Below are 18,146 nucleotides of genomic sequence, written 5' to 3'. Positions count from 1 at the left end.
CTTCAGTATTTTGTTAGCTATTTCAGGTCTTTTGCATACTCATACAAATTTTAGAATTAGTTTGTCTATAGCCACAAGATAACTTTCTGGGATTTTGATTGGAATTACATTGAGTCAAAAATCATTCCAGGAGGAACTGACATCTTAACAATATTGTCTTCCTACCTATGAACACAAACTCTCTCTCCATTTATTTAGATCCTCTTTGATTTCTTTCCTCAGATTTTGTAATTTTCCTCATATACATCTTACACATATTTTGGTAGCTTTAATCCAAGTATTTTAAATTTTTGTGCTAGTGTAGATGGTATTTTTTTTTATTTTAAATTCCAATTGTTCGTGGCTGGTATATTGAAAGGCAACTGTATATTAACCTTGTATCTTTAAATCTTTCTATGATTATTAGTTTCAGGTTTTTAAAAAATTCTTTGATATTTTCTACATAGATAACCATGTCCAGTGTGAACAAAGATAAATATTTTAACTAAATTAAATTTAAAATACAACATCAATATTTGTAGAATGGTGCACAGGCAGTGATTAGAGGGAAATTTATAGCATTGAATGCATATGTCAGAAAAGAAGAAAGCTTTAAAATGAACAATCCAAGTGTCCACATTAGGAAATCAGAAAAAGGAGAAATAAAGACATAATGCAAGCAGAAAAAAAGAAATAATTTAAAAATCAGAGAAACTGAAAACAGGGAATCAATAATCAATGAAAACAATGCTGCTGCTTTGAAAAGATCAATAAAATAGATAAATCCCTAGCCAGGTTAACCAAGGAAAAAGAAAGGACACAACTTGCTAACATCAGAAATAAAAGAGGGGTCATCGCTACTGATGCTATGGAAATTAAAGAGATAAAAAAGGAATACTAACAACTGTGTCCTCACAAATTTTATAGCTTAGATGAAATAGACCAGCTTCTTGAAAGACACAATCTATCAGAACTCAAACTGGGAGAGATATAGATCTAATAGATAGATATACAGATCTATATATCAATTAAAGAAATCGAATTGATAATTAGTGACCCTACAAAACAAAGCACAAGTCCCAGAGGGTTTATTGTGGATTCTACCAAACATTTAAGGAAAAAATAATATCAGTTTTCTAAAATCTGTTTCAGAAAATAGAAACAGAGAGAACACTTACTTTTTCTAAAAGGCTAGCATTATCCTAATACCAAAAGCAGACAAAGATACTGTAAGAAAGAAAAACTACACCAATATGTCTTATGAACACAGGTGCAAAAATCTTTGAGAAAATATTAGCAAATTGAGTCCAACAAGGAATAAAAAGAATTATACACCATGACCAAGTAGGATTTATTCCAGGTATGCCAGGTTGTTTCAACATTCAAAAATCAGTTGATGTAATCCGTCACATTAACAGGCTAAAGCAGAAAAAAAATTATATCAATATATTTTTGACATAAAGCATTTGACAAAATCCAACACATATTCATGACAAAAACTCTCAGCTAACGAAGTAGAGGGAATCTCGTTCAACTTGATATCTACAGAAACCTTACAGCTAACATCATACATAATGGTGAGAAACTAGATGCTTTCCTGCTTTGACTGAGGACAGGACAAGGATGTCTTCTCATAGCACTTCTACTCAGTATCATACTGGAAGTTCTAGCTAATACAGTAAGACAAGAACTATAATATGGTTTAGCACTTATGGTTTGTCCCCACCCAAACTCATGTTGAAATTTGATTCCTAATGTGCCAGTGTTGGGAGGTAGGGCCTAGCGGGAGGTGTTTGGGTCATGGGGGTGGGTCCCTAATGAATGACCTGGTTCTCACTCTTGTGAGACTGGATTAGTTGTGGTGATGGATTCATTCCCACAAGAGTGGGTTATTACAAAGCAAAGATGCATGCCCCTTGGGTTTTTGCCTCTTCGCCTGTGTCCACTTCCCCTTTGACCTTCTCTGTCATGTTATGACGCAGCATGAAAAGCCCTCACCAGAGGCTGAGCAGGTGCTACCATCGTGCTTCTTGTACTTCCTCACCTGCCCAACCATGAGCTAAACAAACCTCTTTTCTTTATAAATTACCCAGTTTTAGGTATTCTGTTGTAGCAACATTAAACAGAGTAAGATAATAAGAGAAGCAAATAGGAAGCTATACAGATTGATAAATAAGAAAACTCTCTGGGTTGTATTTTGGAAATAAGCAAACATACAAATATATGTGTGCATGCATATTTTTATAACTACAGTAATGTGTATACACACATATTTATGTTTTTAAGCATATTTTAATTATCTACTGTTAAATATTTTCCTTTTTTGGCTAAGAAACTATATAACTAGTTTATTATATTTACCACAATATCTGATTCAATGTGCATTAGAAAATATTTTTTCATTAAACAACATACCTTTTAAAGTTGCTGTATCTTTATGTTAATTATAAAATAGTTTGTCCTAGTGGTACTACTGTATTCTCTATAAGCAAATATTTTCCATTGCAAATCAGAAAATGTATCAATGCTTTTAAATCAAAGAAACTTCTACATTTCCTTATTTTGAAACACAATGCTTCCTTTTTCAGCAGCAGCTATGAAAGGAATTTAAGTTTCATTTGGAAAATTTCTCCTCTGCACTCATAATTTAAGTTCCAGTGGATTTTATTTTACTTTGCTTCTCAGATATAGCTACAAGGTGCTTATAAAATGGCCTTCCAGGTAAATTTACTTATCTTTATTTCTGTGTTAGATCCAGCTTAAAGAGAGCCAAAGGCAAGAGGATAGGCTGAGGTTAATTCATTGTAGGCCTTAAACTCCTTATTTGTAATATGGAAACTCCTAAAATTATATAGAAGGCTGTCACATATGGTTAGAAAGTTAAGGGTCTCTCAATACTGACTTGATTTGTTTCACTTATGCCATTATAGAAGGTAACCAAATTTATGAAACAATAAAAGTAAACAAATTTTTAAAGAATAATTAATATATCATAACTGTTGTTCATATCAGCCTTGATTTTGACACCGTAGGAATCTATACTGAAAGGTCTATGTTTTAAATTGCTTTATAATAGTATTTTCTATTTAATATATACTCATTCTTCTTAAAATCAAAGACACTGACTGGCAGACTATACTTTAAATGTCCATTTCCTATTTATTAGAAATGTTTTTATTTTCTTAAGATGAATTGTTAAATTGACAGTATCCATTAGACTCTTATAATTTTTTAGGTCTCAGGAATAATTTAACTAAATCTTTCTCACAATACAGGAATTATTTTATTAAGTCCCATAGCAGATGGCCCTCCAGCTTTGGCTGAATCCTTTCTGTGTTTTGTTTTGTTTTTTTGAGACGGAGTTTTGCTCTTGTTGCCCAGGCTGGAGTGCAGTGGCACGATCTCAGCTCACCGCAACCTCTGCCTCCCGGGTTCAAATGATTCTCCTGCCTCAGCCTCCCGAGTAGCTGGGATTACAGGCATGTGCCACCATGCCTGGCTAATTTTGTATTGTTAGTAGAGATGAGGTTCATCCATGTTGGTCAGGCTGGTCTCAAACTCCCAACCTCAGGTGATCCGCCTGCCTCAGTCTCCCAAAGTGTTGGGATTACAGGTATGAGCCACCTTACCTAGCCTGGCTGAATCCTTTCTATAACAAGGTACTAACTACTTTCCACTAACCCTTCTCAGAATTAGCACTCATTATTAGGGAGTTCTTCCTTTTATTGTCCTGAAAGTCAGCTTCACGCATTTTTCACTCATCACTACTGGGGTGGCCTTGCTTTGTTAAGCAAAGAATGAAGCTATGCCTTCTACAGGTTTCTGCATACAAAGTTCTTAAAATATTTGGACACTTTCATTTAAAATTGGTTTATATCTCTGGAAAAAGTGGTTATTATGTTCCTTTTTCAAAAGGGCAATATACATAAGTAGCACATTTGTAATATTTCTGCACATGTAAGGATGAAGCTTTCTTCAATGTGTATCAGATGTTACAAAGTTTCCAAAATAACCAACATGGAATGATTCTGCAACCTCAAAAAACAGACTCCAGGCTCCTATAGAATATTGATTGGTGCTAGGAAGTCAAGTTTATGTCCCAATTTACCATAAATTCCTGAATTTCTTAAAAGGTATTCTAGATAGATAACACGATATACATTATTTATATAGCATTTTACAGCACAAAGTTACAGAGGATTTACTTACACATTATCTTATTTGATCTCACTTCTATCTCTTGTCCTAATTTAGAACCACATTAAAAAGTAAATCGTTTTCAAATACCGCATGTTCTCACTTACAAGTGGGAGCTAAACAAAGGGTACACATGGACATAAAGATGGAAACAACAGGCACTGCGGACTCCAAGAGGGGGGAGGAAGGTGGGGGAGAGGGGTTGAAAAACTACCTATTGGGCACTATATTCACAATTTGGGTGATGGGTTCAATGGAAGCCCAAACCCCAGCATTATGCAATAAATCCATGTAACAAGCCCACACATATACCCCCCTGAATCTATGAAAAAAATACTAATTGGAAAAAGTAGGCGATTTTCAAATGTTCCATCAATAGAGGACAGACTGAGTAAATTATGATATATCCACCCTGTGGAGTACCACACAGAAATAAGGAAAACCCCTATGTACTGAAAAATCTACAGTGATTTCCAGAGTATTGTAAGTGAAAATAGCAAGATATGGAACAATGCCGATGGTATGCTACCTTCCGTATAAGGTACAGGGACATGAAAATATGTAGTTATTCAGTCATATTTTCAAAGTAAAACAAAGAATAAGTAAAAAAGTTAATGAAAATGGTTACCCATGGAACAAGGGCGGAAACAGGGTAGAGAAGGGGGGATGGGGTAGAATCAACACTTTTTTGAATGTTTCCTGTTACATAGTTTTGATGTTCTTATGTAAACGTGTTATATAATTTAAAAACAAAAAAATTAATAAAAGTTATTCCTAAAAGTTAATATAATCAAAAACAAAGACACTTAACTGTCAGACTGGTGGTATAGCCACATAGAGAAAATAATCTCTCTCCTTTTAAAAAATACTTTATACTAAGCTTAAAAAGAATTACAAAGAAATGTTAAACTGCATTCAACAGTCATTTTATTGGTAGCATTATTATGGGTATATGATAGGAAAAGGAAGAAGCAGGTAAATATTTACCCTAAAGTAATTAGGAATGAAGATTTTTCAGTATAAGAGAAAACAGATACAAGTATAAAAATAAGGAAGAATAAGTTCTATAATATTAAATTTGAACTGGAAATATAATTATGAACTGAAGATTTTTTTTTCATGAAAACACGTATTTCCTAACTCAATCCCCTGGAAAAAAAACCTAGAAGCAATAATAACTATCATCTAGGCTATGTTATCTAAATATCCCTTTTTACTGAAAAGAACCAGGACTTCTGAGAGAAATGGCAGATTGCAGTTCTGGTGCAGGAAATGTACAAGATGAGCCTGGGAAATCTTATCATGGCTGAAAGTTACTGAAGACTATGAGAGTCATGTCAAAAAACACAGGCCAACTTAATCGGTCTTGTATTGTCGAGGTTTGGGAAAATTTGAGCATTCAAGTAATAATGACTGAAATTGATTAGAGCACATCAAATATTATATAAACAAACTCATGAGCTCAAAATCATACTCTGCATCTGGAAACAAACATATTAGTCACCAGGGAAGGTTGCAGGGGCACTAACTCAAGACTGAAAAATGTGTAAATATAAGGGAAGAATCATACATTTGTTTTACCTTTCCTGTAAGTACTGTACTCACCAAAAGTGGGAGCTTATAAAATTAGTACATTCTTTCTTCCAACTATATTCCTGTGGCATTGAATTTTCCAGTTATTATTCATTACCTTTTATTATACTGCTTTTGTGTCATCTCAATAAAAATGTCAGTTCTCTGTGGGTAGTGACAGCATTAGAAATAATTTGAAGAGAAGAAAAGAGAAAAAAACTATAAGACTAATAGAAAACAACAAAATGGCAATAGTAAATCCTCTATCAATAATGACCTTAAGTATAAATGGACTAAACTCAATCAAAGGACACAGAATGGCTGAATGGATTAAAAAAAGAGGACCCAACTACAATCTATCTACAAGATACTCCCTTTAGATTTAAGGAATAGGCTGAATTAAGGGATGGGAAAATATTCTATGTTAAAATGGTAACTAAAAGAGAGCAAGAATAGCTATACTTATATCAGATAAAATAGACTTTAAGTGAAAAACTGTCATGAATGACAAAGAAAGATATTATATAATGATAAAAGGGTCAATCCACTAGGAAGATATAACAAATAAAAGGGCCAATCCACTAGGAAGATACAACAATCACAAATATATATGCAGCCAACATCAGAGCACCTAAATATATAAAGCAAACACTGATAGAACCAAAGAGAGAAAGGGCAATACAATAATAGCGGGAGACTTCAATATCTCGTTTCAATAATAGAATATCAACATAGATGATCAATAAGGACACAGAGGGCTTGAACAACATTATAGACCAAATGGATCTAACAGACATATACAGAACATTGTACCCAACAGCAGCAGGCTACATGGTCATCTCAAGCACATCTGGAACTTTCTCCAGGATGGGTCACATGTTAGGCCACAAAACAAGCCTTAACAAATTTAACAAACAAGTATTATTACTGACCATAATGGGGTGAAACTAGATAAATAGCAGAAGGAAAACTGGAATATTCACATTCTCAAGTGTAAAGAAATTAAACAGCACAATCTTGAACAATCATTGGGTCAAAGTAGAAATAAAAAAGGAAATAAGAAAAATTTGAGACAAAAATGAAAACGTAACATACCAGAATTAATGGGATATAGCAAAAGCAGTACTAAGAGGGAAATTTATTGTGATAAATGCCCCCTATTTAAAAAAGAATAAAGATCTCAAATAAACGACCTAATTTTATACCTCGAGGAGATAGAAAAGAACAAACTAAGCCCAAAATTAGCAGAAGAAAGGAAAAACAAAGATTAAAGCAGAAATAAAATAGAAAATAGAAAAACAATAGAAAAAAATCAGTGAAACTAAGAATTAGTTTTTTGAAAAGCCAAAATTGACAAACTCTTAGCTAAACTAATTATGAAAAATGGAGAGGACACAAATAAAATAAAAAATGAAAGAGGAAACTTTATAGCTGATACTACAGAAATAAAAAGAATCATAAGAGACTGTTATGAACAGTTGTATAACAATCTAAATAATCTGGAAGAAAAAGATAAATGCCTAGAAACATACAAATTACCAAGACTAAATTTTGGATAAATAGAAAGTCTGAATAGGCCTATAACTATTATGGAGATTTAATCAGTAATCGAAAATCTCCTAACAAAGAAAGCCCAGGATTAGATGGCTTCATTGGTGAATTCCATAAAATGTTTAAAGAATAATTAATGCCAATCCTTCTCAAACTCAAATAGAAGGAGAGTGAACTTTCAATTCATTTTAGGAGGCTCACATTAACCTGATACCAAAGATCTAGACAAAGATACCAGAAGAAAAGGAAGCCACAGGCTAATATCCTTCATGAACATAGATACAAAAATTCTCAAGAAAATACTAGAAAACTAAATGTAACAACACATTAAAAGGATTGTCCACCATGACTAAGTGGGATTTATCCCTGGGATGCAAGTATGGTTCAATATATGCAAATCAATTAATGTGATAAACCATACAAACAGAATAAAGGATAAAAATCCATGATTCTCTCAATAGAGAAAAAGCACCTGACAAAATTCAACATCCTTTCCTCAACAAACTAAGAATAGAAGGAAAGTACTTCAACATAATATAGGCCATATATGAAAAGCCCACAGCTAACAGCATACTTAAAGGTAAAAAACTGAAGGCTTTTACTCTAAGATCAGGAACAAGGCAAGGATGCTCACCTTGCCAGTTCTATTCAACATAATACTGGAAGTCCAAGCCAGAGCAATTAGGCAAGAGAACGAATGAAAAGGCATGTAAACTGGAAATGAAGAAGTAAAATTGTCCCTGTTTCCAGAGGACATGATCTTATATATGTATATAGAAAACCCTATGGACTCCATTTAAAAAAAAAAAAAACTGTGAGAACTAATAGATAAACTCACAAAGCTACAGGTTACAAAATCTGCATACAAAAATCCATTGTGTTTCTATATACTAATAATGAACTATCTGAAAAGGTGATATCCCTTTTACAATATCCCATTTTACAAAATATCCCCTTTACAATAGTACCAGAAAGAATAAAATAGGAATAAACCTAACTAAGAGTTGTATAATGAAAACTATAAAACATTGATATAAGAAATTAAAGAAGACTGAAATAAATGGAAAGACATCCTCTGTTGGTGGATCAGAAGACTTAATATTGTTAAAATGCCCATACTACTCAAAGTGATCTACACATTAAATACAATCACTATCAAAATCCCAATAGCACCTTTTACAAAAATAGGAAAAACAGTTCTGTGATTCATATGGAAACACCAAAGACCATGAATAGCCACATCAAATCAATCCTGAGAAAAAAGAACAAAGCGGGACTCATCACTTTCTCTGATTTCAAATTAATATTACAAAGCTACAGTAATCAAATGAGTATGACACTGACAGAGAGAAACACCTATACTTATAGGATAGAATACAGGGCCCCAAAATAAGACCACACATATATGACCAAATAATCTTCAATAAGGGTGCCAAGGATACCCAATGGGAAAAGAATAATATATTCAACAAATAATGGTGGGAAACTGGATATCCACATGCAAAAGAATAAAATTGGATACTATACAAAAAAATCAACTCAAAATGGACTAAACACTTAAATATAAGAGCTGAAACTATAAAACTTCCAGAAACATAGGGGAAAAGCTCCATGGTACTGATCTCCGAAAGATTTCATAGATACGACACCAAAAGCATAGGCAACAAACCCAAAAATAAACACATGGGACTACATCAAACTAAAAAGCTTCTGTACAACCAAGGAAACAATAGAGTGAAAAAGTGGCCTATAGAATGGAAAAAAATATGTGCAAACTATACATCTGATAAGGGGTAGTCTACAAAATATATAAGGAATTCCTTCAACTCAATAGCAAAAACCCCTATAACCTGATTTTGTTATAAAATGGGCTAAGTACTTGAATAGATATTTCTACAATAAAACACACTGGCCAACAGGTATATGAAAAAGTGCTCAACATAGCTTATCAGGGAAATGCAAATTAAAACACAATGAGGTATCACCTCATGCCTGTCAGGATGGCTGTCATCAAAAAACCAAAAGACAAGTGTTAGGGAGAATGTGGAGAAATTGAAACCCTTCTACACTGTGGTGGGAATACAAAACAGTGCAGCTGCTACTGAAAACAGCACAGAGGTTCCTCAGAAAGTCTAAAAACAGAACTGCCATATGATCCAGCAGTCTTACTTCTGGGTATTTATCCAAAAGAACTGAAATCTAGGTATTAGCATTCCCGTTTTTATTGTAGCACTATTCACAATAGCCCATATATAGAAACAACCTAAATATCTTTTGACAAATGAATGGATAAAGAAAATATGGCATACCTATTCAGCTTTAAAAAAGAAGGAAATTCTGCAATATGTTAACATGGATAAACAGCGAGGACATTACACTAAGTGAAATAAGCCAATCACAGAAAGACAAATACTGCATGATTTCACTTTTATGAAGTATCTAAAATGTCAAATTCATAAAATAAAAGTCAAATGGTGGTTTCTAGAGGGTGGTAGGGGAATGGGACTTTCAGTTAAGCAAGATGAATAAACTCTAGAGATCTGCTCTACAGTAGTGTATCAAAAATAATAAAATATTGTACAGTTAATAATTTAAGAGGGGATATCTCATACTAAGTGTTCTTACCACAATAAAATAAAAAATAAAGAACAATCGACTCCAATGCTGGAAGAAGAAAAGCCACGAAACATATTCTTATCCTACTGTCTAGCAACCATGCTCCTTGATATTTACTCGAAGTCAGACTTATGCCTACACAAAAACCTGCACATGGATATACATAGCAACTTTATTTATAATTGCCAAAACTTGGAGGCAATCAAGATGTGCTTCAGTAGGTAAACTGATATATAAACTGTGGTACATTCAGACAATGGAATATTACTGAGTGCTAAAAATAAATGAGATTTTAAGCCATGAAAAGACATGGAAGAAACTTAAATGCGTATTACTAAGTGAAAGAAGCCAGTCTGAAAAGCCCACATACTGTGTGATTCTACCTATGTGCCATTCTGGAAAAGGCAAAACTATGGAGACAGTTTAAAATATCTGTGGTTTCCAGGGGTTAGTAGGGAGAGATGGTTGAATAGGTGGATTCTTAGGGTGAATCCATACAGGGAAAATACTCTGTATGATACTATAATAGTGAATACATATATTATACATTTGTCAAAACCTGCAGAATTAACACCAAGAGTGAAGCCTAATATATCCAATGGACTTTGGATGATAAAGATGTGTCACTGTAGACTCATTAACTGTAAATAAGTACCACTCTGGCAGGGGATATATAGGAACTCTCTGTACTTCCCCTTCCATTTTGCTGTGAATCTAAAACTGCTCTAAAAAGCTAAAATAAAAGTCTATTAAAAAGAAAGAGGAAAACAAAAACAATAACCAAACAAAAACCAATTTCATATGTCTTTCACACACTATTCACAGTACACTGTACATAGTAATGTTCATGTTACTTGAATAAAATAATAAAGTCTTAATGAGGTCTGGCCAAAATAATGGGCATGGGAGAAATTTTCCACCACTTATAGTTGGGATTTTCAGTTGAGAATTGACAATAAAATGCTGGTATAATTATAAAGAACATAGTAAAACAGCACGAAAAATTGCATTACTTCAGTAGCCTTGAGTTACCTAGACTCTACATCCAATGTAATGTCTATCACAGGAGTGTCTGAATCCTCAAAGACTTTTTCCAGAGTTATATGTCTTTCCATTTCTTCTAATTCTTTCAGGCACCGATAATACTAGGCAAAAGTAATAAATGAGCTCATTATGAAATAACTTTATTTGCTAATTAAACTATTTGAGTATTTATAGACACACGGAACAATTGTTACTGGGAAATTAAGTGCCAAAACCCCAACAACACTGTTGAGACATTAAAGGGCAAACACTGCATAGGCCCATAGTCAGCTTATGTTATCTGATAGGCTGGAGTCTGATGCATTACCAAATGAACTTTGCTTACCTTGGTCCGGTCGGGATCACAATAATCCAAGAGAGAATCACAAAAATGATATCCCATTGATTCCAGGTCTTTCGTGCTGAAATGAGTGCCTCGTTTATTACCTAAAACATCAATAAGTTTATCCACCCTCGAGGGTAAGTTAATAATTTTTCTTAGCAGGTACATTGCAAAACAGAGTATAAACAAAACGTTGATATGATTCCATATCCTGTCCTTTAGATTTTCTTCTCCAGGGCAGGTCATTTAACAGCTCATTGCTTTCACTTGTTCCTTTTCCACCATCTGGACCAAAGCTGATTTAACACACATTAGTACATGTTTTAAAGGCAGAAAAAAATTCAATAAGACAGTTATAGAATATTTGGTTGCCAGTTAGAAACAGTGGTAATAATCACTTTGAGAAAAACTCGTCTAAAGATTTTATGAGAAAAGGTTTTCATCATCACAAGTAATGTTATATCAGTATCAAGGTGCTTTAAAAACTAGCTGGAAAGTACATATGTGGATTTCTAGCACTTTCCTTTAAGTTGATACATTTTTCTGATAATGTGACAATTATTTTAATATGGAGTATTCTAACCGTGTTAAGATATGCTAGCTGTAACTAAAAGATTTCTTAAATGGGACTACAAAGCACACTTTTTTTTGTTCAGGGAACCAAGTGCTTTCATTTAAACATATATTGACCCTCAAAAGTCCATTTTGCCTTGCAAATAGCAAATCCAATAAAAAATATTTTTAAAAAATCTGTAGCTATCCCCTTAAAAATAACAAGTATTTAAAGATAACCATATGAAACAACCAATTAGAGTATTCTATTTATATGCTTAAATCTTTCTTTCTAAACAAAGGAAAATTATGAAACAGAGATACCATATTGTGAGAGTTTATTCATCCTGTTTATAGAATTGATTAAATATTAGTATTATTTAAATAGGAAGAAAGTGTTATTGTCTGTACTATTACATTTACATTAAATTATACATGTTTGGTTTAAAGCTTTGAGAGCTGTGAATGAGAACCCTTGGTCTTACCCAGAGTAGATCCACAAAAGGTGGCCTCCATGGTAAAGCTGTTCCTGATTCCCATTTTCCACATTACCACCCTTCCTGTTCCTTCTTTGCTCTTCTGGACATTAAACTTGCAAGCTGAGAATGAAAACTGAAAAGAAGCAAATAAAAATGAGACTCGTTGTTCTGGTACCTATATCTTTTTTTGAAAGTAGTATTAAAAGTGGTTATGGAAAGTCTATAATTCTCACTAAAGCTTCAGGAGCTACTTTTTATTTCCTGACCAGTGGGAATATCTCATTTTAAGGATGATATGTTCACATTTCTGAGAACTATAGATTCTAATTCCTGCAATAAAATTTACTTTCTATTTTTATAGAAAGATATGTACATATCTTTATGTAACATATTCAAAATCAGTTCTTTTTTAATTTTTAATTTTTGTGGGTACATAGTAGGTTTATGTATATAAGGTGTACATGAGATATTTTGATAGAGGTATGCAATGTGTAATAATCACATCAGAGTAAATGGGGTATCCATCACTTCAAGCATTTATCCTTTGTGTTACAAACAATCCAATTTTACTTTTTAAAAAATGTATAATTAAATTATTATTGACTATAGTCACCCTCTTGTGCCATCAAATACTAGTTCTTATTCTATTTTTTGTACCCATTAACCATCCCCACTTCTGCTCTCCCCCACTACCTTTCCTAGCTTCTAGTAACCATCTTTCTATTCTCTGTCTCTACAAGTTCAACTGTTTTAATTTTTAGCTCCAACAAATAAGTGAGAACATGCAAAGTTTGTCTTTCTGTCCCTAGCTTATTTCACTTAACACAGTAATCTCCAGTTCCATCTATGTTGTTGCAAACGACAGAATCTCATTCTTTTTTATGCCTGAATAGTACCCATTCTGTATATGTACCACATTTTCTTTATCCATTCATCTGCTAATGGACACTTAAGTTGCTTCCAAAAGTTGATTAATTCTTGATGCTGTTGGGATAAAATTTTATACTTTTAAAAAAGTTATAGGAAGGGATTCAATCTTCATTCATGTTAGGAATGAAGATTAGTGTTGGAGATGTTCAAAAATATTCTTTATCTTCATATGAAAGACCATTTGAAATTATGCCCTGAAAGATTGTCTACAAAGAAATTTTTTTGAGGTGCAATTTTATTTTTTCAGTAACATACAATAAAACTGACTTTTTATGTTTCATTCTATGCATCTTTTTGTTTTGATTTTTGAGACAGGGTCTCTCTCTGTCACCCAGGCTGGAGTGCAGTGGTGTGATCATAGCTCACTGCAGTCTCAAACTCCTGGGCTCAAAGCTATCCTCCTACCTCAGTCTCCCAAATACCTGAGACCACAGGCACTTACCACCATACATAGCTATTTTTGTATTTTTTTCACAGAAATGGGGTCTTGCTATGTTGCCCAGGCTGGTCTCAAATTCCTGGCCTCATGTGATCCTCCTGCCTTGGTCTTCCGAAGTGCTGGGATTACAGGTATGGGCCACTGTGCCCAGCCTCATTTTATGAATTTTAACACACATATAGATTCCTGTAACGACCATCACACTCAAGATACAGAACAGTTTTATTATCCTAATAGGATAGTTATAGTCACACCCTCCTGCCACCTCTAACCCCTGGCAACCATTGATCTGCTCTCTGTCACTATAGATTTGCTTTTTCAAGACTGCTATATAAATGGAATCATATAGAATGTAATCTTTTGAGACTGGCTTCTTTCACTTAGCCTAATACTTTTGAGATTTATCCAAGTTGTTGCATGTGTGAATATTCATTCCTTTTCATTGCCAAGTACTATTCCATTGTATGGGTGTACTAAAATGTATATCCATTTACCAGTTAAAGGACATTTTGGGTTGTTTGCAGCTTTTGGCAATTATGATAGCGTTGTTATAAATGTGTGTACAGGTTTATATATGAATGTACATTTTCATTTCTCTAGGGTAAATACCTAGGAATGGTATTGCTGGATCATATAAGTGTACAATTTATAAGAAACTGACAAACTACTTTTCAAAATGATATACCATTTTGCATCGCCAACAAAAATGTATAGTATGAGAGTTCCAGTTACTCCAAATTCTTATTAGACCTTGGGATTGTCAGTATTTTTATTTTAGCAATTCTAAAGGTATATAATTGTATCTCCTCATGGTTTTACTTTGCAGTTCCCTGAGGGCTACTGATGTCAAACATCTTTTCATGTGCTTATTTGCCTTCACATACCCTTTTTGGAAACGTGTGTATTTAAGATTATTGCCATTTTTAATTGGGTTGTTTGTTTTATTACTACTGAGTTATTCTGGATAAAAGTTCTTTGTGAGATATGTAATTTCTCCTATCTGGAGCTTATCTTTGTATTCGCTTAACAGGATCTTTCAGAGAGCAAAAGGATTAATTTTGATGATGTCCAATTTATCAATTCATTACAATCCAATGGATAATGCTTTTGGTATGTTCTAAGAAATTTTTGTCTAATTCCATGTCATAAAAATTTTCTTCTATGTTTTCTTCTAAAAGTTTTACAGTTTTACATTTAAGGTTTGAGGGTTAGGTGAGAGTTTTTTGTTTTTTAGATGGATGTTCAATTGTTCCAACACTTATTTAAAAGTTTCTTTCTCCATTAAATTTCCTGTGCACCTTTGTCAAAAGGCCATATGTATATGAGTCTATTACTAGACTTGCTATTCTGTACCACTGCTCTTGGTGTTTACACAGTTCCTATTAACATACTATCTTTATTACTGTAGTTTTATAGTGTCATAAAATTTGATAGTGATTCCTTCAACTTTATTTTTAAAAATTGTTTTGCCTATTCTAGTTCCTTTGCATTTCCTTATCCATCTTAGAATCAGCCTGTTTATATCTATAAACAATTATGCTGTAATTTTGTCTAAAACTCTTTTAAATCTACAGATCAACTTGGGGAGTTGATATTTTACTGTGTTTAGTCTTCCAATCCATAATACAGCACGTTGTCTCCATTTCTTTGGGCCTTTGATTTATTTCTCAGCATTTTTAAGGTTTCAGCATATAGAATCTGTACATTTTGTCAGATTTATAACTAAGTATTTATTTTGAAGCTATGATAAAAATGGTATTGTTTTTAACTTTGGTTTCCAATTTTTTCATTGTGAGTATACAGAAATGCAATTGTTTTTTGTGGGTTGATCTTGTATCGTACGACCTTGCTTAAACTCCCTTGTTCTAGTTTTGTGTGTGTGTATGTGTGTGTGTGCGTGGATCACTTTGGATTTTCTGTGTAGATAATTGTGCCACTGTCATTACTTCTTTCCAATCTGTCTGCCTTCTCCTTTCTTTTGCCTTTTTGAACTGGTTAGAACCTCCAGTACAAGGCTGCATGAAGTAGGGAAGAGTGGACATTCTTGTCTTCTTCCTGACCTTGGGCAGAAAACATTCAGTCTTTCATCAACTATGTTGTTAGCTGTAGAGTTTTTTGTAGTGTCCATTATCAGGTTAAGGAAGTACACTTTTATTCCTTATTTGCTGAAAGTTTTTTTTTTCATAACAAGATACTGAATTGTGTTAAAAACTTTTTCTGTATCAATTGATGAGATCACACAGTTTTTCTTCTTTCAACTTTTAACATAGTGGATTACAATGATTAGAAACCAGCCTTATATTTTGGGATAAACCCCATCTGGTCATGGTATATTACTCTTTTTATATATTGCTGGATTTAATATGCTAATATTTTGGTGAGGATTTTTGCATCTATGTCCATGAGGGATATTAGTCTGTAGTTTTCTTTTCTTGTACTATCTTTGTCTTGTGTTGGTATCATGGTAATCCTGGGAAAGACTGCCTTTAAATTTTTGGTAGAATGCTTCAGTGAATCCAACTGGATCTGGATATTTGTTTTCTGGAGTTTCTTTTTGAAATGCTTTTCAGGACTATTCAGATTATTTCACCTTGGGTGAGTTTTGGTAGTCTGTAGTTTTCAAGGAATTGGTTCATTTCATCTAAGTTGTTAAATTTATGTGCATAGAATTGAATTTCCCCTTATTGTCCTTTTAATGCCTGCAGGGTCTGTAGTAATACCTCTCTTTCATTCTTGATATTGGTAAGGTGTGCCATCATTGCCTCCCCCTCCTCCTCTTTCTCTTCCTCCTACTTTCTCATCAATCTCGGTAAAGTTTTATCAGTTTTACCAATCTTTTCCAAGCACAAATGTTGCTTGATTTTTTTTCATTGTTTTTCATTTTCCAATTTCATTGACCTTCTTGTCTTTATTATCTGCTTCCTTCTGCTTGGTTTATTTTACTCTTCTTTTTCTATTCTTAATGTGGAAACTTAGATTACTAATTCAAGACCTTTGTTCTTTTCTTTTCTTTTTTGAGATGGAGTCTCACTCTGTTGCCCAGGCTGGAGTACAGTGGTACGACCTTGGCTCCCTGCAACCTCTGCCTCCTGGGCTCAAACAGTCCTCCTGCCTCAGCCTCCCAAGTAGCTGAGATTACAGGCGCACACCGCCATGCTTGGCTAATTTTTATTTTTAGTAGAGATGAGGTTTCACCATGTTGGCAAGTTGGTCTTGAACTCCTGACCTCAAGTGATCTGCCCACCTTGGCCTCTCAAAGTGCTGGGATTACAGGCGTGAGCCACTGTACCCAGCCTATTCTTTTCTAATATAAGCATTTCTTGCTATACATTTTCTTCTAAGTGCTACTATTTAGCTGAATTTCATAAAATTTCATGTTACATATTTTCATTTTCTTTCAGGTGAAACTATATTCTAGTGTTCCTTAAGAGTTCCTCTTGGGCCTAAGGATTATTTAGAAATGTGGTTTAATATCTACATGTTTGTAGATTTTCCTCTTTTATTGATTTAGTCTAATTCCATTACGCTTAAAAACATACTTTTATGATATGAATTATTTTAAATTTGTTAGTATTTGTTTTAAACCAGGATGTGATTTATGTTGGTACTGTTCCATGTGCATTTGAATATAATGTGTATTCTGCTGTTTAGTAGAGTGTCCTATAAATGTCAAATTCAGTTGGTTGATCCTTGCCTACTGTCTATCTACCAGTTCCAGATTAATGTAAGAGGTATTTAAAATCTCCAACTATAATTGTGGATTTTCACAAAAAGATGTTTCTTTTTTTTTTTTTTTTTTTTTGAGACAGAGTCTCGCTCTATCATCCAGGCTGGAGTGCAGTGGCGCAATCTTGGCTCACTGCAAGCTCCGCCTCCTGGGTTCACACCATTGTCCTGCCTCAGCCTCCTGAGTAGCTGGGACTACAGGCGCCTGCCACCACGCCTGGCTAATTTTTTGTATTTTTAGTAGAGACGGGGTTTCACTGTGTTAGCCAGGATGGTCTCGATCTCCTGACCTTGTGATCCGCCCGCCTCGGGCTCCCAAAGTGCTAGGATTACAGGCTTGAGCCACCGCGTCCAGCCCAAAAATATTTTCATAAGAAACATTTAACAGAAAACCTAGAAATAGAAGCCTCTATGTTTTAAGCAACCTTTAGATGATGTGGAAGACCTGTTTAAGCTGCAGAGCGGTGGTTTGGGTTATTCAAGAAATTGGTCCATTTCATCTAAGGCACAACAGGTTAGAGATCTAAAACCCTAAGAAGCATGTCAATAGACAAACATTAAAATATCTTAGCAATACAGAATTATTTTATAGGAGTAATAAACTATACCTAAGAGTATTGACAGTATAAATTCACATAGCAATAGCTTCAGCTATGGGGTTGGGTTTTCCCGTCTTTTTTTCTGAGGAAATGAATACTCTTTGGGGAACAAACCTGTTCTTTCTTTAAATAGCTATTTT

General features: G+C 33.9%; 1 protein-coding gene across 14 annotated transcripts in view; it reads right to left on the bottom strand.

Moving 5' to 3' along the window:
- Positions 1–18,146, bottom strand: part of AGBL3 (AGBL carboxypeptidase 3) — a 146,580-nt gene that overhangs the window by 78,369 nt on the left and 50,065 nt on the right. For 10 of the 14 annotated variants that reach the window (XM_055284081.2, XM_055284080.2, XM_055284087.2 and 7 more), the window contains 3 exons: positions 12,319–12,445; positions 11,285–11,385; positions 10,948–11,060 (listed from right to left, as the gene is read on the bottom strand). In XM_055284081.2, coding sequence (XP_055140056.1) covers positions 10,948–11,060; positions 11,285–11,385; positions 12,319–12,445 — 341 coding nt within the window. Of the gene's footprint in view, positions 1–10,947; positions 11,061–11,284; positions 11,386–12,318; positions 12,446–18,146 lie in introns of those variants that run through there. The other 4 variants (XM_055284088.1, XR_008658599.2, XR_008658600.2 and 1 more) reach the window with 2 other exon arrangements.

This window comes from Symphalangus syndactylus, chromosome 6 (genome assembly GCF_028878055.3).
Source record: "Symphalangus syndactylus isolate Jambi chromosome 6, NHGRI_mSymSyn1-v2.1_pri, whole genome shotgun sequence".
In the NCBI taxonomy this organism is placed as follows: domain Eukaryota; kingdom Metazoa; phylum Chordata; class Mammalia; order Primates; family Hylobatidae; genus Symphalangus; species Symphalangus syndactylus.
The sequence above is the reverse complement of the archived record's forward strand: the minus strand, read 5'-3'. Positions and strand labels throughout refer to the sequence as shown.